The sequence below is a fragment of the Gobius niger genome, assembly GCF_951799975.1.
Source record: "Gobius niger genome assembly, chromosome: 4".
Lineage (NCBI taxonomy): Eukaryota > Metazoa > Chordata > Actinopteri > Gobiiformes > Gobiidae > Gobius > Gobius niger.
The window spans coordinates 18826916-18851853 of record NC_136855.1 but is presented as its reverse complement, the minus strand read 5'-3'; the positions used below and the strand labels follow the sequence as shown (position 1 = coordinate 18851853).

Genomic DNA, 24938 nt, shown 5'->3' with positions numbered 1-24938 from the left:
TTAAGTATAGTAGTAATGAGCGAGACAGAGTTTACAGTCTGTCAGTTAGCGCGACCCTGCCTCTTAAATCACACGCTTCTTCTTCTTATGTACAGCAATAGAAACAAGGCGGGCCCGTCAAAGCACTGGTAAACAAGATCGTCGCAGCACCAAGCGAGTCAGGTTCGACGGTATGGCACTAAAACCTGTCACGTCTATAACTGAGAGGTTGTGGGCAATATCCTGTCTGCCGGAGATTAACCCTTTAATTACACTGAGGAAGTCGATAGAGGAAGAAAATAACATACATAGATCACCTTTTCCCCCCTGTAAAATACTGGCTAGAGCACAGCAGCCCATAACATCAGCGATAACTCCTAAATAAACTGGAGACACTTGTTCTCCTTTAAAGTACCATTCTTTCCCACTCAAATGCTTCCTGGTATTAACACCATATACAAGAAATAGGGTGCAAAGGGAACATTTCAGACAAATATTAAACGAATGCAAAAGTTACAGGTAACAGGATGTGCAGGTACATACAAGGGACAAGTGTGGGAAACTCACAAAATGGCAAGCAATTACAGTAACGGCAGCGAAGGACACGTGCAACTACAATAATATGACAATGTGTAAAAGGAAAATTGAATGCAGTAAAATGTCTATTCAAGTGTGACAACTTTTTAGCTTTTGCCCATTAAGACTCTATCATTATGACACCACAAAATGAAGTTAGTTAGGGCTGCACAGATACTGAAATATGTTCATATCCATATGGGAAGAAGCCACAGTGTTTTGCAAAATCACTGTGGTCCTTCATTTGATTGAGATTTACACATTTTTCACAATTTAAAGCATAAAGGCAGGGCCAAAATTCGCAATTTAGTTTTATTTATGATTTTCCTAATTTAGTTGTTTTAGTTCTGATTTTGTATTTCTTTAAGTCTTAAAAAACTTACAATAGTGAAATTCCTGGTTTCATTTAATGGAAGCTAAGTGGTAAATGCATCTTTTGTCTTATCGTGCAGCCCTACACGTGTGTTGGAGCTGTAAGTGTCCTCCACTTGAGTCTAGATAAAAAGTCAAACAGCACTGAACATGGGAAACATTAGTCACACAAATGCTTTAAGATGAACGGCTGTAGTTAGTGCACCAGAAAAGGTCGTCCCTAAAGTTCCCCCTCCGTGTTTTGAGTTTCGTCTTCAGTGTAATTCATAGATATCTTTCTGAGTGTACTCTGTTAATTCTCTGTGTGTCCTTCAATGAGACCTGAGGTCAAAGGCAGGATTTGAGGTAGAGTTGAGGTAGTTACCCATAATGCATCTGCAAACTCCTGTATAAGATTGGGACCCAGCGACCAGTCCCGTCCAGCTTCTTGATCAATAGAGAACCACTTCCAGTGGTCAGTGTGGAGGAGGGAGAGGCTGAGCAGCAGCGGGGCTTTTGGAAACAAAGCCAAGTCGAGTGTGAACTGGGAAAGGCCACTCCTTCTTTATAAAAGGAGGCAGAAATATGAATGATTGAAAGCTAAAACACTGCAGTGCCAAATCACGGGTACGAAATACACCGCAGCCAATTCAATTAGGGATAAGCTCATATTTTTGGATAAAGTTTTAGTCTTTTTTTTCTTAAAAATAAAATCTCATCTTTATATCTCATTGGACCAAGATTAATAGAATAATTATTTAGAGTATTTTGGTAAAATTTGTGCTTGGTTTGTTGCTTACATGACATACAGTGTATGTATGGATCCATTCACTCCACTCATCGCCGCTCTCATTCACACACTCATACATACACTGTATGATGCTGGTACATTATTTCATCTTATTTCCAATTGAACACTATTATATGGATCACATCTCATTTCGCAGGAAATACTCCTGACAATAGAAACAGCAATGCAGTGTATCTCCTCTAGTCACAAAGACTAGGTTCAAAATGTGGAAAACTATTAAAAGGCGTAAAATGGAACAGGACAATTAATATTCAACAAATTCCTAGCATACTATAATTCATACAACAGTGTTATCTGTCGGCTTGCATGAGGTACTGACATTGTATCTACAAACACCACTTCATCACCAGCGTGTTCACAAAAGGTGAAGAGGGCTTTTCATTATGCAATAAACAGACAAACACAACAACAGAGACAATATTAACAATGTTATCTGAGGTAGAACATTCAATTCAGCATTTGGAAGTGCTTTATGTTGGACACTCGTTTTGCTTCGAAGAGCAGGAGAAGAGAGACGATTCACGACATCGGAGGTAGTACGGCAACTGGTCTTGTAACTTTTCCTTGTCGAACCGAACTGTTCCTCTGTATTTTAAAATAACCATAAGCACGAGGGAAGCTGTCCCCAGAAGCTTCCCACAAACACATTCATTCCGGCTGAGGTAGGTTTTTGTTGAAGCGCAAGGTTCACACAGCCAAGTTCTATTCCCTGTATGAAGGCCGAGAACTCATAAAAAATGCTGATATTTTGCTGAAGAAATGAAGTCCTGAGAGAAGAGAGTTATTTGAATCCCTGGTAAAAGGTGAGGTCTCGTGTGAGCACGAAGGTTCTTCATTGGTAGGTGAGCGCAGGCAGCAGAGTCTTTGACATCCACATTAGAAGACCAATAACTTATGACATAGAGTTGATAAAGATATATATACTGTATATATATATATATTTATATATATATATATATTTCATAAACTTAAAAGAGAAAATGAAATCATTGTACAAACAAGGGGCGTCTCTTCTGTGTGCTGCCCTTCACCAGAAAATAAAAACAATCAAATAGAAATAAACTGGCCTGCTGTTCACCTGGAGCTCCATGAACCCCAGGCCAAATGCCCCTTCATTACACAGTCCTAGATCCTCTTTACTTTACCATTAAAACTCTTTGCAACAAAAAAAAAAAAACTTCTCGAAAAGGAAACACGTGTTGACCTGAGTGAGAGAGGAGTCTAAGGTGGCACTGTTTTGCACCGTGTGAGTCGGCCTTCATACGAGTTAGCCTTGGTCCTGCCGCACCGCTGGGGCCGCAGGAGGCTGGTGGAAATGGGTCTCTGCTTCTCGCTCCACCGAGAACTCATCCAGGAGGATGGTGGAGAGCTGGGTGTCGTTTGGGGCGGCTGTGTGGTTCAACTGTGCAACACAGGACAAGCAAAAGAGAAGCAGAAAATTGTTTTAAGACGACCCACAGGATCCACAAAATCCAAAACAAAACTGCCAAATAAAACAATATATCACACATTCTTATCTCCAACAATGCAATTCTAATGTTTCGCTCTTTCAGCCTGGCTACAAAGGGATGCTTCTAACTATAGCACTTACCATATGTGTGTCTTGCCCATTTGTTTGGTTGAAAAGTCTCTCTAACTCGTTGCTGTCGACTGTCTTCTTCCCCGCTGCGCTGCCGTTGATCTCCACCTCCCTCCGGGGGGCGCCGTTCAGCCCAGCGGCCCCCTGGGAAGAGGAAGACGACTCGATGGCCGCGGCGTGTCCAGCCTGGGGGGTGGCCTGTACTGTCTTGCACATCATTAACCTGGAAGACCACATGCAAGCACCAGCACTTAGTGAAAATTACACAGGAGGATATTGTTCTTTTACCATCTTAAAAATAGATGCTTTTCGCCCCTCACCTGCCGCGGTAGCTGAACACCAGGAAGAGCACGCAGAAGATGATGCAGGTGACTCCGATGTGGATGCCGATTATGATGCCTGTGGTGGATGTTTTGCTGTGTTCATCCTTCACACAGTCACACGGGTCATCCAGAACTACAAGAGCACAACAAATTGGTCACACAACTCACAGTTGGAGAGAGACAGGGAAGTTGGAGCGGGAGCTATAAAGACAATGTGCTGAGGTGACATTTGATTGGCAGTCCACTATAGTCTGGAGACAGTAGCTCTTTTTTCTTTTTTTTTTTTACAGTGGGATAACTCTATTATTTAGCAACTGGAGCTACGTGTGGGGTCGGGACAAGTCACTGCAGAAACTGGCTTCAGAAAGGAAGTGGGTTTGGCTCCACCAGGCGATGTGTAGTTTTATCAGAGGCACCTGAATTCAGACTTGTATTAACGGTACTGAAAATGAGTTGGTAATGAGTAGGTAATTTGTTTTAGTTTTTTAGCACAGAGCATTGGGCATTAAAGCAGTACTAAGTAACTTGTCCCTTTGTGGGTAATACAAGTGTTAATGGGATGATTGGAGAAAACCACAATTGCAACTTCGCTGCCCTCCGGGTCGGAGGCCCCAAATACACACTAATGGAATCACGAAGGAGAAGCTAACAGGCTAACGGGCAAAGCTAACTGTGCCACTTAAACAGTATTTCCAGCCAAGTTTGAGTGAAAAAACGTATCTCCATTGTGTAAATGGATGTACAATATCCCTCTCTCCCTTTGTCTTTTCTGCCAGTGTAGTATTTACTCTCACGGACAATTAATGAGTAAAAAAACGCAACATGCTATCACACCTGCAGTGGCGCTTATGGCCTCTAGGTACTTTGTACTGCTTGAACTACATTTTTTCTTCTAATCTTAGTTATGCCACTGACTTTTTGTGTGTAAAGGTAATAAGCTAAAAACAAATGCATCCTCAAACAGTGCCCCTTTGTTAAAATCCACATTAGATGTCTTTATTGCGGTCCTAACCCTTTTTGCATACATTGAAAACAAGCACACACAGTGAAAATAACAGAGGGGGGCAAATTACTTCAAACCTTCAATAAAGAGGCTTATAGGGGGTTAGTGTGCGGTTGTGTTCTGTGCAAAGGGAATACCGGATTTCTCCAAGGCTTCCCGGAGTGAAACAAATCGAACAGTGGCGTTCCCATCTCCGTGCTGGTTGTACGCGAGCAGCTTTATCTCGTAGACGAGGGCAGAATCTGGATGAAAGCAAAGGAAGATTATCAGATGTTGTGTTTTGTTTTATACAGAGAAGATCACAGTGGATGATGTTGGGGAGCTTTGATGTCAAATTACCCAGAACATTAGACAAAACAAGCCCCAGTTGAAGGCAACAAAGGACCACATTGTGCACGAGTCGCACAATTGTTGGATACTGACCCAGCTGAGTGATGCTGTAGTGGGTGACGTTGCGCGGGAAGCTGACGGGACCGGTGAAGGCGGGAGAGTGAGCGCGGCGGTAGTAGAGCTTGTATCCCTGGTGCTGTCCGAGTTTGAGGGAGGGGTCCCAGGACGCTTGGACCACGCTGCTGTTCAGGACCTTTGTGTAGAGGGAGGGAGGCGCTGGCACTGCACACAAGCACAAGCACGGGATAAGCACAAATTAATTCAATGCTTGGCGCGAGAACTACGCCACACAGCCAAAGCGGGAAAGAAACAGCTTTGCGGGGAAGTCAAGATGGTGTGATGAAATTGCTGAAAGAATCCCTTTAACATATTTAAAATGGGTTGGAAAAACACTGTTTGTAAAGCGTAAGATGTAAACCTGCCTAATGTATAAGGTATTCGGTATTTTGGATACATTTTCTTGCAATAAACTGCTATAAAATACTAAAATACTTTGCAGCAACATCTAATGCCACTTGCAGTATGTTATTTTCAGACAGAACAGGCACGTACAAATCACTTAAATGGATAAATTGCCCAATGTATGAATAATTTCAGGCTTGACTGTACGGAGCAAACCGGGTTGATAAAACAACATGGCGATGGGACGTCTAACAGCAAACACGGGAGCTATTATCTCCTTCTGAAGCGTGAATTACGACTCACTTTGGCTCAATGTTGCATATAAACTGCGACAAACGGTTTCATGCAACGGCCGGGTGGTGTATAAATACAAGCGCATTCCCGGCAGTGGCGGGGATGCAGGCTGCGCAAATAGATGTGTTTGTAGCTCACCCTCCCCGTGCGTGCTCTCCGTGACACTCTCTGATGGTTTGCTGGCCCCATGGGAGGTGTAGGCCTTGACGTAGAAGGTGTAGCTGGTGGAGGGCTCCAGATCCCTGATGATCTGCTGAAGCGTCACCTTGCTGACCGCCTCCTCGTACTCCATCTCGGCCGGGTCTGACGGAGAGATGATGGAGGAGGAGGAGGAAAGAGACGGGACGCGGTTAGATCGAGGGCGCGGGATGAGAGGAATAAAAATGGAAAACAGGTTACAGGAGAAGGGTAGTGCTTCAAAGCCGCGAGACGCCCGATGAAGGGTAAAGCCAATATATACGATCCGTTTCTGTCATTATTTTATGGTTATGGCCTATTCCACTGGTTTTATCGGAGCATCTCTCTTAGGTAATAGCTAATCCAGTTTGGCCCTGGGAGCAGAGCGGTGACTGCGGAGGAAGATGAAGGTGGTAAAAATGGGAGTAACGTTGAATGCATTAGAGCGTTTTATTGCTCTTAATCCAAAGACACCCAACTATAACTACAGCCTTTCTCCGGCTCTTAAGGCATCGGGCCATGGCATCTTGGAAAGGTAATTACAGCAGATCCTATTGGTTGCCCCCTCGGGTCCTTAATTAGCCATCTGACAGAGGTACAGAGGAGAGAAGCAGCTGGCACACAGGGACTGCCTCTGTCACACTCTCACAACAAGCGCCGGAGCAAACATCCTGCTGCAAACTGACACAATCTGGGGCTCTCAGGAAACAAGCAGCAAACACAACACAGAAATCACCCAAGACACAACACATGGCCAGAGATGTATAGATATAATAGGGGCTATGTATCAATCCAGGTTCATGCAAGTTACATCGAAGGCTTTTTAACCTCTTAACCCCCGCCTGAACCGAGCACATTTTCTCTAGTTTGGCAAAAAGCTTTAAAAAAAAAAAAAAAAACATCAAATGAGTGACAAAAACAAGGATGAAAAGGGCAAAAAAATAGTGACAAAAACGTAGCAAAAACAGGACAAAAAAGCAACAAAATCAGCAATAAAAAGCAACGAAACAACAAAAAAAGAGACGAAAGCGCAACCAAAACGCATAAAAATGTGAAAAAAATGAAAACAAAGTTCCAATCACTTTTGCAAGTCTTAGCTTTCAAATGAGACGTTGTACTGTTGCTCTCCAGTGGAGAAGCTTTTAGATTTGAGTAAAGCCGAACTGACTTGGTTCAGGGTGGGGGGGTAAGAGGTTAATGCCATTTTATGCTCAAATACAATGTTCTTCATGCCACAAACGCAAAAAAAGTGGCAGTTTGCACTAAATGCAAACAAGTGAGTAAGTAAATAAATAAGGTGACAAAGATGTGCTCGGTGCCATATCTACGAATAGCCGAAACAAGAAGTAAATGAAAAAGCCCATAGTAATGTTACACTGTGTACATGTTCAGGTGCTTTAAGTGTTTACCTGCAGTCCGGCGGATGTGCAGAACGTATCCGATGATGTCTGGCGTGTTTTGCTGAGGCTCCTTCCAGGACACCAGGATGGAGGAGGGGGACAACGCCTCCGCCTGGACCTCACTGGGCACACCGGGCAGCCCATCCGCCCACAACACCGTCAACCGCGCGCTGGCCTGCGTGGAGCCCGCGCTGTTCTCGGCAATGCACTGGTATATGGCCTCGTCCTCCTGGCTGATGCTATATATGCTCAACGTACTGTGGAGGCAGAGAGGTGAGAAGAAAGGGATGAAACTGGGTTAGTTCTTGTGATGAGGGAACATACCGTATGGAGCACACATGATACGTACAAGAAGTCATAGCAAATTCACAACTCACAATATCCTATTGAACTAAACCTCCAGGGAACAACAGTGATCGGACTCTGGTAAAGTTACAGACAGCCGATATATCCTTTAACCTTCACATGTGGTGGCAAAGGCCATGTGAAATGTTATAGCAATAATACTGTCAGAGAAAATTACCAGCGCGGACACAAAAGAACTTCAGTGTGGCTGCATTCACTATGCCATCAAGTAATATGCTGTATTGGATCTGCATAGTTGAGACGGCTTCATAGAAATAGCTTTAATTTTTAATTATTGCAATGGCATTGAATCAATAGAATGCATAGGGTCCTTGTCATACATACCGGATGAATCCGAGTTCAGGAATAGTGATAAGTACCGGTTACAAAAAAAAAAAAAAAAGCCTGGCACGTCTCGCATTTTCCTATGTCTAACTGCGTGTGTCAGTCATCTGCTTATAAAAGATATTAACTCCCAGGAAATAGACACAGTTTCAGCCGCCTACACAAAAATAACAGCATTTCTTCAGTCTTCTTCCTGTCTTTGGAAAAACCACAGCTCAACTCTTGTCTCTGTCCCCATTTACCTATGGCTTTGACTCCCACATTGCTGTCTACATCGACACAACAAACAGAACCCGAGCAATGCCCGCATTCCATAAATAAATATATGTGTGTGTGTTTATTGAGTAGGAGTTATTAGCCGAATGCATAGGCTGTTTTCATCCTAAGGCAGAAGGAAAATAAAACATTTAATATACTATGAAAATGAGGCCCGAAGGTGCCTCATTTTCATACTTTTTCCACGCCATTTTTGAAAAACCAAGGCCATGGCTCCTGAATTTCAAGCGCACAAAATATGCAACATAAACATAATGAACACCTGGGGAGTTAAGCCCATATCGCAGCACAGTGAACCAGCGCCTGAGACCTTGTGTTTCGAAATCTTATGCAAAACTAAGGTGCACACAGTCAATTGCCCCGGAGTTAAGCGTACCCCGCAGCATTAGGCTAATCTGTCACAAGCCATTTCGACAAAACCCGTCAAAAGCATTGCCATTCTCTCTGACTGACAGCTCCCATCTGCAGTGTATTCAATCAAAATGCATGAAAGCGAGGCACTGTGGGTGCATAGGGGGAAATTAATTTAGAGACTCCTGTAGATGATCCCCATTTGATGTTTTCATATGAAATTCGTTTTTTTTTTTATGTGTAAAAAACATTGAGAAATATCCAATTTAAGGATAAAGTCAGATCTATGGTTATTTTTGTTGACATGTTAGATTGTTCAGAGGGGATTTTGGATAGCTTCTTCTTTTTGGGAGGGTTAAAACCAGAACATTTTCCGTCTGCAGGTCTATAGGTCTAAAGAGTTTAAAAATGTTCAAATTAAGTTTTTTCCCTTACATGTTCCATCCATGTCTTTGTAGAATGAGCCCAGACCTGTTCACCACAACTGCCTCAAAAATCCTGCACTGTCACTCAAAAAGTTCTTAATTCGGGTCCGAAGTGCCGTCATGCACGAGCTTAATATAGAATCTGCAGTTACGCGTAAGACCTGATGTGGCAGTAGCGAGTATAAAAATGACCAGCTTACATCTAGTCCCTTTAAGGGGAGAAGTTGTTGCTTTTTAAGGATGCATTTGGAGAAAATTGCCCTTAAAGTTAAAACTGTCCTTAAGGAAACATTGAATCTATGCAATATTTAAGCAACTTATTGGGAAGATCAGGCAGCTTATTTGTCTGTAGGTGAAATATATACGTTTTTCCTGCCTTGTCTCCCTCAGAAACGCCAAAATAAAAAGCGTGCAATTTCTCGAAAGGCAGAGTCCACCCGTCTGGACCTGTGAAATGGGACATGGGGAAGTGGCAAATCAACACAGACAGCACGAGTGACCCCAGAACAGTCATGAGGGTGCAGCGTGTTAGGATGGATTTGTACGGACAAGGGGGACTCTCCATGTGGGTCAGTGGGGAGCGAATCATTCCATTTCCCTTTTGCAAAATTGATGCGCGGGTTACAATTACCCCCGTCTCTAATCTGGGTCAGCGTCCAGGCAAGTGCATATAGGTTCGAAGAAGCCATTATTCTCGATATACAGTAGGCCAGGTGGATTCAATCTGGATAATTATCGGCTCTTCCCCCCCTTCCCCCCAGAGAGACTGACTTTTGACCCTTGAGGCGGCTGTGGTGTGCCCCTTTGCCTCAGTCACTCCGGCTCGCCTGACAGCCTTTCAGGAGCGGGATAGATGGAGTGTTTGCAGGCAGGTAGCCGTTACGGACGCTCACCGCGCACAAAAGCAGCCCTCAGGGATCGACCGGCCTCAATGCCCCCGGGCCTCATCAGAGGAACAGGAAGAGGAATTCCAGGACAGTGTTTTTTAGAGGCATGTCCAGTGTGTGTGTGGAGGTTCACTCAGGGAACTTCATAAAAGATTCCACATCTGCTGTCAGGCCTTCGTTACAGATACAGATACACAGAAGCCAAGGAGCGTGACGCCAGGGGGTATTGATCACGGATTCTGCAGCCAGACTCTGCAGTCGCTAATACAAGTCGAAAACGCTGAAGTTCAAAGATTGAAACGTTTACCGGCTTCTGCTAATGAACAGCTCAACGGTCTCACATCAGCAGCCACCGAGGAAGAAAAGGAGGAAAGTAAGATACGAATGTGTGCCAAGTCATTTCCTCATCACTGCAACTTGAAACATGCGACACAGTTTAACTACTCTCTTTACAGTAAGGAAACTTGTTAAGTTTAAAGTACTGTATGTACAACGGAAAACTGAAAGTAGGGCTCTACAAATGACCAGAAAAACGTAATTAAGTGGCAAAGAGGTTCCATTCCTGGGCTGCTTGGTGCCGTTCTGTGAGAAGTTTTTACAGCGGCATGCGTTTTTCCTTAAAGGTCCTCTCAGGGGGATGAAAAAAAAAGTCTACTCATGGACCCGTAAGTGCTGTCCTGGTGGATTTAAACAACCTTGATTTAACTTTTTTTTCTTGAGACCCACAGAAGCCCTGATCGCTGTCGACTGATAACGTGCGTGTCCTGCTGCTCTGCTTTTTGTCAGAACTCTTCACAATACGTTCAAATGTATGCGCCCCGTCTTACACATATGTGCAGTGTTTTTGTTTCACTGAGGTAAATCCTTAGAGATAAGGCGTCCCTAGCAGTTTGGTGCATAAATTCCCCTTTAGAGTTTAAAAAAAAAAAAAAAAGCGACACAGAGGCGCACACAGAAGCCGTTTTAAACAGACAGTGTGTTCCTGAGAGATAGTGCGCTCTGCATAGGAAACCTTGCAGCGGGGTATTATTTTGTTCACTCTACATAAATATTTAACAGCTGAGCGTGGCCACCAAAGATCTTTACAATGTGCAAAGGGGAACAAAGGCGAAAGAGAGTGAATGGTAGGAGAAATTGAAATTTGGGAAGGGTCGGTAGCTTGAGCGCACGGATTTCTTTGCTGGTCTTAAAAGCGTCGGGCCAAGCTGTCCGGTGCTGACAGGTTGACACCATCATTTTGTCATCAGTTCAAGGTCATTTGCCAGATTGATGGATCGGGCCCAGGGCCAAGGGAGTGGCTCTCGGAGGGGCCAGGTCTGTTGTTCAGCTGCCGACACCGTGTTTACACGCCGTTGTCTCAGGGCAGAGCGGCCAACCCCCTCCGCTGCCATCCTGCGCCAGCCTGGCCGTTCTGGGGTGTTCAGATTTGAGAGAAAAGAGAAAAACGTGGGGACAAAGGAGGGGAACAGGAGAGGGAGAGGGAAGGAGTGTGTGTGGAGTGGGAATGGGGGGGGGGGTTGGCTGTCTGTGGCCTGAGAGGAGGGACGGGCCCAGGGATATGACTGATTACTGCAGGGGTCATAGGTCAAGGCCAATGCCCAGGCGGAGGGGGCAGGATGGGGGGATATGAGGCACCCACTGAGGGGCTGCGCTGAAAGAAAGAAAAGGAACAAAAAGAAGCTCTTTTCAAAGGATTTTGGATGAAATGTCTAGTTTTGCGGCAGCTTTAGATGCTGCCCATTAATTATTAAAAACCCCGACAAGGTTCTATAGAAAAGTGACGCTATTGGTTTTCTCGCAGTTCTAATAAAGATTAATTAATACATGCCATGACAACGGGCAGAAATAAATCATCAAACGCACAAGATTGTATATGACTGATGGGAAAATAATTCATCCTTTGTCTTTGTAAGAATGAACATGAATGATAAATACTCTCACATGGGTGCCAATCAGTGAGTTGTGTGATCTGTCTTTTTTTTTTTTTTACTCTAACACTAGTAGAGCCAACAAATTCCCTTATGATTCAATATGGCAGTATTTATTACAGCACAGAACTTTACTTCAGCTCAGCTCTGACTTCTCTGTTATTATTTACAGTCTTATCACTTGCTTCTCCTTTACCTGCAAAAGCAGTGATGCGGCACGGCTCATTTTTCCCTCATTGTTTCCCCCAGTCCTCTTGTGCCCCGATATTAAATCTCATACATGTTTTATTGTTTGGTCCAAATTAGAAAAGTGCTCATTAAATGCTTTCTCAACAGCGCGAGTCACCACCAGGGACGGTTTAAATGCTCATATAACAATTAATCAGCGGCAGCACCACATTAAGAATAATACAAACACGCTGGCTCCTGCTCTTACAATCACAACAAAGTAACGTGAGATCACAGCTGCCGCGTGCTCCGACGTTACATGTGCCTGTTTAAAAAAAAACTCAAAAAACAAGCCGAACGCCTCAGTAATAAGCTTCAAATAGCCACCGTAGCATGTTTTTCACACGCCTGCTCAGCAAAGCCTCCGGTAATGAATGGCCGAGCAATAATGGCAACAGGGTGCGAGGCGAGTGTCGGCATTGGCTGGAGACGTGGGAGCATCTACGAGGAGCCACATGTGTATATATAGGAGCAGCCAATCAGGTCATCTCTGCCACTGTTACCAGGTGAATAACCATGTGCCATGTGTGTGCAGACCCGCTGCAAACAAGAGTGGGAGAGGCTAGGACGGGATTTGAAATGGCAACGGTGAGGCCATGATGACAACAAGCCAGTGTGTTTGTGCCAGTTCAAAGCCCGGATAAACTGCGGCTCCTTGAGGAGTTCTGGCTGGCTACAGTATCCTCTGAATGCCTCTGTGTGTGAAAACAATGAAAAGTAATGGCACACAAAAAGGTTTTTCTTCAATCCCTGTGTCCATTCACTATGCAGTAGATGTATATAAAAAGGTGTTCTGCTTTAGTGTGAATTGTCGTATTTGATTATGTAGGTGTACTAAATGAATGATGGCCTGTTGCGCGGCTCCGGCCTGAGCAGCATTGTGATTAATGCGTGTGCATGCATGTGTGAGAATGAAATGTACAATCGATCCCCCTCTTCCTTCCTGCCCCTGTCCGATGTGCTCTTGAAGGTCAGCTGCGTGAGAGATGACCGCTCCCACCAACCTGAGAGTGTGCGCTGTCCCTAACACGCACAAACACGGGCTCATTAGCATCCCGCGCACCTTCATGTATGTATTTTTAAGAGCGGGATTATTGGGCTGCCGGGAGCTTCCTGAATATTATTTGCATGTCATTATACTTTTGTTTTGGCATGGTTCAGGAGGTGAAAAACGCCCCATGCCACATCAGTCTATATATTTAACAACCTGCACCACATTTGAATAAAAACACTATTAAGTTGAAAGGTTTTCTGTGCTAGAAGCTCTTGACTAGAATTTTCCAAGCTCGGGCCGTAACCTCCAAAAATCACCAACAACTCAGGACTAAAAAATGTGGCACAACAATGAATATTTATTTGAAAACATTACATCAATATTGAATTACACTCAGATTTCTTGTTGACGGGCTATGTTAATGAGCATGCAGGAGACTCATGCATGTAAATTGTAAGTTTGTTCTTTAAAGTGAGACATGTGCTCCCATTAGATGTGCTCTTGTCACTGTATAGGACTCTGTTTGAGCCTCATTTGAGTTATTGTAATATTATATGGAATAATACATACCCTACATATACTGAGAAACTAAGAGCTACTTCATGGTCCACACGTAACTCTCATACAAATCTCTCTTCCACAGACTAAAGCTTCCTGAATGTAACTTTTACCACAATGCATGTTCAATGTTGTCAACAGGTTAAACATTAGATTGTGTGAACTCATTCCATAAAACTCACCTTCTCACACACACACCACACTAGGCATAAGCTGCTCCTAAAAGGTAAATATAGGAACCTAACCAGTGCTAGGTTTAGTGTATCTTACAGTGGAATCAGCTGGATATTAAATTAAAACAATCTGCCTCATTATCTATATTTAAAAAGACACTAAAGCAACAACCACTGGAGAGATACAAACCCGTGGGATCTGCGTCTGACGTTTAAACCCCTTTCTCTTGGTATATGGATCAAATTCAAATTGAGGTACAAAGGTAGAGGTAACTGTGTTCTCTAAATACCCTCAAATTAAACAACGGTTGACCTGGCATCTAAAGTTGGACCCCCCGCCCCAACTTTAGGAACTCCTGCTCTGAACTTTCTAAAAACAAGTGGTTTCAAAGCGCCGATCTATTGAGTTCAGATAAACACTCAGCAAACATCCAAGAATGATCGTTTCAACATTTCACATATTGACTGGCCATGACATTTTCAGTGAAGCCCCGCCTACAGGTATTATTGTCTATCTCTGTAAACACACATCAACAACAATAAGCCTTGAGCCACGATGCATTTATCACAATGTGGCCTCATAGCATTGGGAAAGTATGAGAGTGAATCATCTTGATAGACCTTTCAAGAATGCCCATCAGTCTGTAATGTTATCTTTAGTGTAACGGCCGTCCACCAGCAGCATCAAGCTGTACAAATCACATCATGCCAGTCTCTGGGAAAGAATAGTGTATCATAGACATTGGAACTTGTTGGACTGATATCATTAACAGACAAATGTTCAATATTGGATCTTTGAGTTCAGGGTAAATCCTTTAGTTGGGCTGTATTAGACGAATGTGTTTTCCCTTGAGAGGAGCCATATGGTACAGAATCTTTATTACAAAATACAGAGACGATAGTGACTGTCCACTTTGTTTATTAACCTCTTAACCCCTACATGAACCGAGCACAGTTTCTCCACTTTGGCATAACCCAAATCTAAAAGCCACAAAAATTTGATGAAAAAGTGACGAAAATCGGACAAAAAAGCAACAAAAAATGACAAAAACACAGCAAAAAAGCGATTAAAAAAGACACAATAAAAACTTGTGATATAAACGCGGCAATAGAGTGACAAAGACACGACTAAGGAGTGAGGAAAAAGCAACAAAAAATCAACAAGAGAGCCACAAAAGAGCGACAAAAAGGTGACAAAAATGCGATGAAAATGTGACCAAAACAAGACAAAAAAAATATGAAAACGCGACCAAAAATGCAACAAAAAAAACCTTACAATTGGTTGTGGAGGTCGTAGCTTTCAAATGAAGCGTCACACTGGCCAAAAGGCGGCAAGCTCCAGTCGAGAGGCTTGTAGATTTGGGCAACGCCGAACTGGAGAAAATGCGCTCAGTTAAAGAGTAAGAGGTTAAGTGAATTGGGGACATTCAATAAAGATCAGCACTTTGGACTTTTCTTCATATTGGTTAAGGCACAAGATTTATTTGGTCTTTATTGAAAGAGAAATTTAGATTTTTTTTTCTAACCCATTGTACATGTTTTAGTGGTAGGGGCATCTAGAGAAACCTATCCAAACACTGAGAGAACTTCTGGTCGCTCTAAATGCTGCAGTAGTCGTAGTACTAGTAGTGATTTCAAATAATATTGCTGTTTTGTGAAGCCGACTTAGCGTTGCACACCTTTGACCGCGCAGATAATCACACATAATGCACACAAAGAGGTGATAATGAATCACGTTGTAATGTCCACCATTCTCTTCTCCAAACTGCATTTGCTCGTCTACTGTAACCCACTTTACGGGCTAATTAGCTAATGGTAGATCCTCGCGCCGGTGGCCTGTCTCTTAAACCAATCACAGGCCACGATTCTTGATGCATGAGGTCCATATCATAACGGGTCGCACTGCATTAATGGCGTGGAGTGGAAGCGCGGTGATGTTCAGACTACTCACTCCATCTTCCTCGCCGCCTCGTTTGTCAATCCTGCAGACTCATCATTTCTCTTTTGAACATCTCTCCCTCGCTCTGTTTTTTAATAGCTTCGTCTGGCCTCTCATTTGTTTTGTCTCTGCCTTTGTTAGCGCATCGCTTCATCTCTTGGACTAATCTAAACTAGCAGTGGTGGGAGGGGAGATGCTGCATGTGAGTGATGTCGGTGTCTCCCTTCCCTTCACTCAGAGCGCCCGGGTGCAACTATTGATTTTCCAAGTGCATAATTTTATATATCAACTTCACATCTCGCTTTTGTGAATAATAACACTCACAAATAGTTCGCTACGAGGGTCAACAGGAAAAAATTACTTTGGGAGTACTGTAGTGATGACAGATGCTGAAAAAGACAGTTGAGCTTATATTGTGATCTTTGTCCAGTATATGCCATTTAATTTTTGCTTCAGTCCCAAGCACGAAGGAAAAATAGGATGAGGAAGTGCATCTGATTCAAATACTGCATTTACAAATCATTGCACCAAGAAGCCAAACACAAAAACGACAACACTATTTTAATGTGATGTATTTCTGTACCGTATTTTCCGGACTTTAATTCACTCTGGAGTATAAGTCGCACCAGCCTTGGCAACTAACTGGGCATGGAGGCGTAACTGCACCGTTGACAACCCTCTCCCGGCATCACGTTGTTCAAGCTCTCATTTGCGAACTCATTCCTCTCGCTGTGGCCATTGAGCTTCTAGCTCCCGATTAGCTTTTTTGTTATCTTCATTGCAGTAAGAATAACCTCTCCTCTCTCGGTCCCTCACAAGTTTCGTGATTACTCTACTTTTTTTTCCTGCTGCTTGATTACCGTTTTTTGAATCTTCCGTGGTACAGGAGTAGCAAATACTGGTACACAAGCCTAGAGCGCCCTCAAGTCCCACCTGAGTAAACTGTGCTTACACCTAAAAGGACCACATTTCAAATATCATTTCAAACAAGCCAAAAGATGAAAAGGGAACATGAATGAAAAAAATATGTTAACCTTAATCAAACTATTGGTAAGACACGCTCAAATTCAGAGCATAACACAATGACCATGGACATAATGTTTTTGTGTATATGCAACCTTTTAGTCCCACAAAAGACATTGCACAAGCTTCAAATACCTTGGTCAACGCCACATATACAACTACAATAACACCTTAACCATGTTAGTTGCTAACAAAGTGCACCACTGGTTTGCGGCCCCTGCACCACATCACATTCCTGTTGACTGTCAGGGGAAAACATCCAACATCACGTCAATAGCCGGCATCGCACAAAAGGCTGTTTTAAACTTGGGCTCAGGTTATTGCAGCATAATAGCAGCAGCAGCAGCAGCAGCAGCAGCAGAGCATGCATGTGCTTTAGGAGGAAGTCGGGAAAAGACTAAATTGAACATTTGATGATGCCGATGAAGAGATCAAAGCTGCAGCGATTAGCTCTGACATCCATGTTAGAGGCAGAGGTCCAGGCCGAGGAGGAGGAAGCAAGAGCGCAAGGAGAGAAAGTGCACTAATGATGTGGAAATGTCTTCGATTAAATCATGAAATTCTTTCTTCAAGTAAACCTCTGCTCTGTTCTGCATGCATGACGTAATCTACTACATCCTCTGGTATATGGACCCAATATGAAATCCAAAGTCTTCGTTCTATATGAATATTTGTGGTTATTTCCTTCCTGTGTCTCTTTTCTTTCTCAAAACTGTGTATATTTAAAATCCTTACTTGCAAATACCCTTTCTTGCTACCAGACTACCGTTTGATTTTAGTAGTTGTTGGACAGTTGGAATTGTTGCTTCAGACTGTATCTGTCCAAAAAGCAACGTTTTGCTGAGGTTTTCATTTTCTTGGGAGATTTGATTTACTTTCTCAATATAGGACATTTTAAATCTGTTATTACTTGACGGCTGAAACTGCGTGACAACAACATTATGTAATCCCATTGAAGGCCTCAGTCTCTTTTTGCCTGGTAAAGACCTTCAGTTGTCATGCATCATGAGTGATGATTACCTGTTGTTGTTCCTGAGTTTGACGTGTCCTCCCGGCTCCAGGATCTGTCCGTTCTTGAGCCAGGTGAGCTGTGGCTCGGGCTCGCCCTGGGCCTGGCAGGTGAAGATGGCCGTCGTGCCCACCGGCCGCGCGACGGACTGAGGGGGATGGATAAACTCTGCTGGAGCTACAAGAGACATACGGACAAAAAAAACCCCACAGGTTAGCATTACAATCTTTACACTAGAAAATTCAGCTAAAGCTCCAAAAAAGAAGCATCGAGAGTGGCTTGGGGTTCACCAGCCACCTCCAACACCTCACTGCAGGACTGGGAAATCAGTTGAAATTGCTATCTCAGCTTTGATCAATCTCAATTACCGCCATAGAGCTTGTTAATCATCAGATCTACACAGGCAATTCTTTAGCAGTGTAAAAAGTAAGTGCTAAAGGTGCTTAGATAAAACTGTATTGATAAATTACACCAACAGAATGAATGTAAATATGATGAGGAAAACATATAGAGAGTGTGATCAGTCCTACAGCTGTGGTCGATTAGCAACATTAGCTTCTTTGTGGGGAAAGATTTAGTAACAACAGCAGGTACTTCATTGCAGCGATACCAGCATTGACAAAGTAATTAGACAGGCTACATCGGGTGAAGTTTAATTCGTCGTTGCGCACTTTTATTCGAGCTGACGGACAAAAGACCAACCGTATCATCTTCTTTGTACTCATTATTGTCCCAGAGGTTATCGCCGATATGATAAGCTGAATTATGCATGCCCGCATTAGCCATGGAAATGTGTTATGTTAATTAATATATCTCTAAAATAATCGCTACTGGAGGGCAGAGAGAGGAGGTGCTGGCGCTGTCACACACCATGAGGAAGCTTGGCCAAAATCCTGTGAATATAGTCGTTGGCTCTGGACAGGAGCCAGTCAGCCGCAGCATCTCCAGCCTAATTGTGAAATTACGGCTTCAACACAGATGCTGCTCGGAAAATGCACTTCTCATCGGGGGCGGCTAAGAAGAACCAAGAGCGAGAGATGTTTTTCAACGTGCTTGCAGCGCGCTAACAACAAGTATCAGGAGAATACTTCTTCTGCTATGTTGAAATTGAATCTAATTTAGTGTATGGGCCAATACATGGTCTGAGTAATTGGCGCCGTGCAGATGTCTGTATATACTTCCCATGGTCTTTCACCGGTCTTCCTTCATATATGCCACTCTGACCTCAGCGTGCTCAAACTACTTCCTTCCTTCCTTTTCTCTTTCTGTTCTGAAATAGTAACCTTTCACCTTATTGACGATTGTTACATCATATAAGACTCAAAGAAAACCTCTGATAGGACTGACCTCTCTTACAACATGCAACAGTATTACCCACAAGTCTCCAAGGCCAGTCTAGCTGTTGCTGCTGTGATTCTCAACTGGTGGAGCTTTGGGACCTTTAACGGTAAACTTATCAAAAGCAATCCAAATAAAACGGATAAATGTAACAAAAGAGCGACAAAAAAGCAAGGAAAAAGATCAATTTATATCAGTTTTGCAGGTCTTAGCTTATAAATGAGGCGTTACACTGGCCTATACGCACTTCAGTCAAGAAGTTTTTAGATTTGGGTAAAGCCGAACTGGACAAAATGTGCTCGGTTGAGGCTATATAGACAGAGATGGTGTCACAGGACAGTGCACAGGTGTCAACGCAGTAGAAAAGGATATTGTTTACCTTTAACCAAACAAGTGATATGTTTCAACACTGTTATTTGGGAGTCCTATTGTTAGTATTCTATCCTAAAATAGATAAATTAGCAGTTGCTTTTAAATCTAAATGTATGTGTAGTAATCATTTTATAACGTGGACTATACTTTGATACTTTAACAGTAAAATAAACACAATTGTTGTTGAGATTTTTGCATGAACACAATATTATAAAGCTAGTTTTGGACAGACTTGGAGAGCACCTCTTTTCTCCAACCAATCAGATCTTATCTCTCAAACAAGTTACTTCTGTGGACAGCTTGATCAATTCGTCACATGATTTCTTGTTTGCTCCCGTGTCCTTCTTCATCCATTGCGCCCCGAAGACAAAATGGCCCCTGACACTTTTCCGATGTAAGCGTTTGGGCCGTCCCCGTGAATCCAGTGCTGCGGCCCGCGGGCGCATGAATGGAGGGTGCTGACACTGTGTGATGGCTCGTTCATTTATCTCCCTCTTTATTCTCATTTTCTCAGCGTGCCTTTCTGTTCTTTGAGGCCTGTCTCAAAGGTGAAGGTCACGGGGAGCTAGGGGGAGGATATTGATTTGCACCTGTAAGGCTCTGGGTTAGATCAGCAGCCCAGTCCATCCATCTTGCTCTCGTTTTTTTCTCTTTTGGCACAAACACACACTCGACTCCGCCCACTGCTTTTGTTTCCCCCACGTCTGGTTTTGGTACCCCATATAGGAACAAAAATGAAGAGTGCTGAACCTAATTGATTTGCTGTAGCTTTACGTTTAGGGTGATGCTTGACGATTTCATAAGTCTTTCTAGTTTTACACACAGGTGGGTGTCTTTTTCAGGTTGGAAGTAACTTACAAACTTCCGTCTTGTGTTCAGACAGTTTTAGAGAGAATACTTTTAGGGTCGGTATTGCTTTTAAACCACTGCTTTCTGTCTCACTTCCAGTGCAAACAACTTTTTCATCCACATATTGGTTCCCTATACCATATGCGAATTAACTGTACAGCCTTTGTCTAGAAACGTCAATAACCAAAACAAAGACATTAGCACCTAATTAACATCGGTGGTGTGTCCTCTTTGTGACCGCTCGGGAGGAGGGCCCTGTCTGTGAGTTGATGGGCAGATAAAATGAACTATTGATCAGCATCGCTGCTGTTCTGGGCTGAGGCAAAGCTGTGGCCCCTCTGATCAATATGAGAGAAAATCAGTCGCCCGAGATTTCCGTCCTGGTGACAATTAATGCACGGGGCCACCCACACCTGAGTCCACGCACATGTCAGAACCAATCTGTCTGCTTAGAGTGATTCATCAAAGATCAGGTCTACACGTGGGAGATGTGCAGCACGGGCTACGTAGTAAAGCTCGACTAATGGGCTCGATAAGGCCAGGCTAAAAAAGATTCTTGGGTGGTGTTTGGATTTTTATTTCATTGTGTGTTTGTAACAGAATGGATTTATTCTTGACTCAGGGTTACAGGTCAATGTTTGGTCGAGTAAAATAGATCTAATCCGGACTAACTGACCACAAAAAAGCTGTATAAAGCTTTCATTACTGTGTCGCACATTGACCACTGATACAACATGAGCTTTTTACATAACACAACGTGACAATGTTCCACTGCAGTTAATTTATTCATTCACCTTCCTCTGCTTATTCTGGACAAAGGTCGCAAATACCTGGAGGATTTACAGCCCTGGACATTAGTTATACAGTCATTAATATTTAACTAAGCTCGCAGAGTACAGATATCATAAAGTAAAACTGGAGTTAATATTGAGCATGTTCTTAATTTTATGTCGCAGTTCTGTTATTCTTTCGGCCTGAAACTATCACTTACCGTATACGAAGAATAAATCACCCTGACCTTTACATCATCTTTGGATAAAGATATTCCCAAAGCAAGAAGGAAAACGTCCCAAACTTACATTATTTTAATACCCTGCCCTTTCGCAGGCAGTAATTCAGAGAAGACATAAAGTAGGTTAAATTTATGCAAAACCTCAGGTTTGTCAGATCTACACCTCCCACCGCTTCAGAGTGAAGAACTACACTGAATTTGATCACCACCCACATGACACAAAAAAAGTTGTAAAGTTTGCCAAATAGAAGTAAATAAAAAAAAGTTGACTGAACTATGAGTGCAGTTGAAGACAGAAACTGGCAGAGTGTCAGCTTTTTCATGGTGAAAAAGAATCCTCAAGATGTTCTGGCCACTCACAAAAATAATCAGGGCTTTCATCTGCCATCAGTTGATCTAAAAGTTCAAATTTTATTCAAAACATTGTAAGTTTCCAAAGGACACAATTTGATACATTTTCTTAAAAGAGAAAAGAGACTTTTGGGCTGAGCGTTAGAGCAGTTTTAAAGTGTAAATCCTGCTCACTGTTTCTTTCTCTTTATATAATGTAAATGCATGTGAAACGTACATTGAGTAGAATTGAACAGAGAACTCATTAAAAGATGTTAATTGGTGAATAAAAGTAAATCTCATGTCCCCAAATATCACACAGTCTGGCACATTTGAAACCAGCTATTAAGGTACTGATTCAGTACCTTAATGCACTTTATGTATTGTGTAGTTGTTGTCCTTGCCTGTTTTGTCTGTAATATACTGCTGTGTGTTTTGGCTTATGTGTTTTATATTTTGTAAGTTCTTGTCTTGTTTTTTACGTCATGGAACTGCAGATGGAAATTAGCCTTGAGCTAAATCCGGCATATTTGCAGCACTAGCTGTCTGTTCATTAATATGCACTGTCCCATTCAAATAAATTAATAAATTAAATGACATGAAATGAGCTGTCCATTATTTGAAAATAAAGCCATTCTTTGGGACTCACCTTGAACCACCAGTCGTCCCTGAGCGGTACGGCGCACTCTGGTCCCCGGTTTATTGGCGGCGCACACATACACCCCTGAGTGCTGGACCCCTACGTCTGAGATCATCAGGTTCCCTGTGCCCAACACCTGGATCCCCTCCACTCCGATGGGACGGCCGTCTATCCCAGAACAGAGAGATATGTGGAATATGAGCAGAGAATGACAGAGGGCAAGAGAAAGTGTGTGGGGGTAAACATGTACTGTACTGAGTGCAAACCTGGGCTGCCCAACAAAAATGGGTGAACAGACGGATTTGGACTGAGGGACTGTTGTATCATTTAGGGAGTCAGACAGGTGAGGCTGTGGTCAGTGGATTGATATACTGTAATGATGCATATAGGGTGGGCAGGTTTGTCTGTGTGGTTCAAACCGATACAGATGAGTTTGTTTTGTTGGCTAAACTAATGTTAATTCCAGTTCTAACACATACGTTTATATACCGTTATGCATGAAAGGAGTACTACAAAGGCATGGGTACTCAAAGGTGAAAACTTAATTTGACAAAGCATGACAATATAGTAAAATTATTGTCTTTTTCTTGTATGACATCATGGAACACAACATAGCATTTCTTTTAATACTGTGCAACATCCCTGCAAAAGACTGAAGTGGTCTAAACTGAAAAACAAACAGTGTGGAGGTAGATTGCTTTCTTCCAGTAACAGTACACAGGAGATTCTTGAGCAGTCACTGGAGACTGCAGACTATACTATACCTGCTACTTCTAATCTTTTATCTCCTCACACAATCCTGGCCATGCCTGTACTTACATGATAAACTCACACTTTCCTCTGCTTCCTATCTGCCATCGCACGCCCAACAATGACTTTGGTCTGCTTTTGATATTAGCTGTGGGGCCATGGGGGCAATTTAATCCCATCTATGACTTCCATGCGCCTCTGCGAGCTCTGTTGGCCGTGATTGGGGAGATTTCTGGACTCTGCCGTGGGCACGCTTTTATGCCCTACACCGTGATGCATGATAATATGGCCCTATATATGATGCGCACTGAGTTGAAAGGATGCCAAAGCTGTAACATAATGTACGCTTTTTGATATTGGGACTATCTGCTGAAAGGATTAATAGGTGGACAAAAACTAAGTAGTTGTCAACAGAGCAGAAGCAAATGAAAGAATGACACAAGGAGTCCAGCAAACCATTCAGTAGTGGGCTATGTCTTTAAAGCAGCTATACCTGTTTTTTTTTCTCTTTTTGCAAGGTAAAATTATTTTTGCCCCATAAAAGCATAAAAAATCAGCCTGATGCGTGAAGTTTGCGCCATATTATGATACGTTGATGTTCTGTATGGTCAACCCAAATAGTCAATATGTGACGCCAAAGGACGGCCGTGACGATAAAAATACCCTTTTCGTCACATTTTGACTAAAAAGGTTCAAAATTAGGTATCGTCTCTTTAACTTGCATCGGGTGTTGATTTATAAAATACTATCTACTCATTAATGAATTTACATTTTGTTTGTATTTCGTGTAGTTTTATCTTACTCTGCTTTAAACAAAGTTAAGGAGTCTAAAATTGCAGGTGACCTAAAGTACCACCAGAGCTTTAATCTGTTATAATCTTAATTGTCTTTATTTGCACATCTGTATAAACCTTTTTAATCTTAATCTTTTCTCCCCAAGGAAACATTTGTGAACCTTTTGACAATGGAAAGGAAAATTATTATCATTCTAATTTAATTCAATTCAATTCAAACAAAAGAAAAGAATAATAAAGAACATATTTAGTAACAATGGAAATGGAAAACAATGCTGCTGGCAGAACTGATCATAGATTATTTAACGTGAATAAGATGACGTCACTCAGGAACCACAATGGTCTTTATCAAATGTCTTGTTTTGACGAGAAACAGTTCAAAACTTAAGATGAAGGAGCCTCATCGGAGCGTTCTTTTAGCATGATTCACAAGACAGCCATTAAATCCTTTCGGCACGATCAATAAAGGTGAACGTCAGTCAGTGCAGACGAGCCAGGCTGAGCCCAGAGCTTTTGTCTCGTGTGAGAAATATTGCAGATTGGTCCGACAGCTTGTAATCTGCAGTGATAGATTATGAAGACGCACATATTCGTAATTAATCATGACAAATTATTGAGGTGAAATAAATCACATCTTGTTGGCAGCAAAGTGGCTTTCATTGTCTGCCATCTTTGTGTTTTATTGAAATGTACGCATTATCTCTGACACTAACTAAGGCGAGGCAGGGAGGAGGCGACAGAGGGGAAGTCTTTGTCTGAACAAAAGTGGGTTTGTTCTTTTCTGGCCTTTTTTTAAGAATATTTTCTCATCCTTCTCTAAGCTTTATCCATTTCTCAGAGTCGGGCCCTGCTAATTAACTTAGTGTCAGAAAAGAAGGAGCGCGAGCTAGCAGGGCGGCTGCGCCACTCAATGAATGGCGGCAAACAAACTGTGGCATTAAGAAGTGACTGATGTGAAACTATCAGATTCATTATGCAGCTTAGCCAGGCCTCCCTGCCGTAATCTAATTCATACAAATCCCATCGTGTTAGCTTTTCATTCTAGCAACGTTGTGTAAGGCAATACCCCCAATCTGATTATGCCTTA

General features: G+C 42.7%; 1 protein-coding gene across 1 annotated transcript in view; it reads right to left on the bottom strand.

Annotated features, from left to right (window-relative positions):
• Positions 1 to 879: 879 nt before the first annotated feature.
• igdcc3 (immunoglobulin superfamily, DCC subclass, member 3) overlaps positions 880 to 24938 on the bottom strand; it is a 59635-nt gene continuing 35576 nt past the window's right edge. Inside the window, exons 6-14 of the mRNA XM_079555851.1 lie at positions 22317 to 22475; positions 17778 to 17943; positions 7295 to 7542; positions 5847 to 6011; positions 5046 to 5234; positions 4760 to 4864; positions 3617 to 3752; positions 3309 to 3519; positions 880 to 3119 (exon numbers count right to left, since the gene is read on the bottom strand). Coding sequence (XP_079411977.1) covers positions 2985 to 3119; positions 3309 to 3519; positions 3617 to 3752; positions 4760 to 4864; positions 5046 to 5234; positions 5847 to 6011; positions 7295 to 7542; positions 17778 to 17943; positions 22317 to 22475 — 1514 coding nt within the window. The 3' untranslated portion in view covers positions 880 to 2984. The remainder of the gene's footprint in view (positions 3120 to 3308; positions 3520 to 3616; positions 3753 to 4759; positions 4865 to 5045; positions 5235 to 5846; positions 6012 to 7294; positions 7543 to 17777; positions 17944 to 22316; positions 22476 to 24938) is intronic.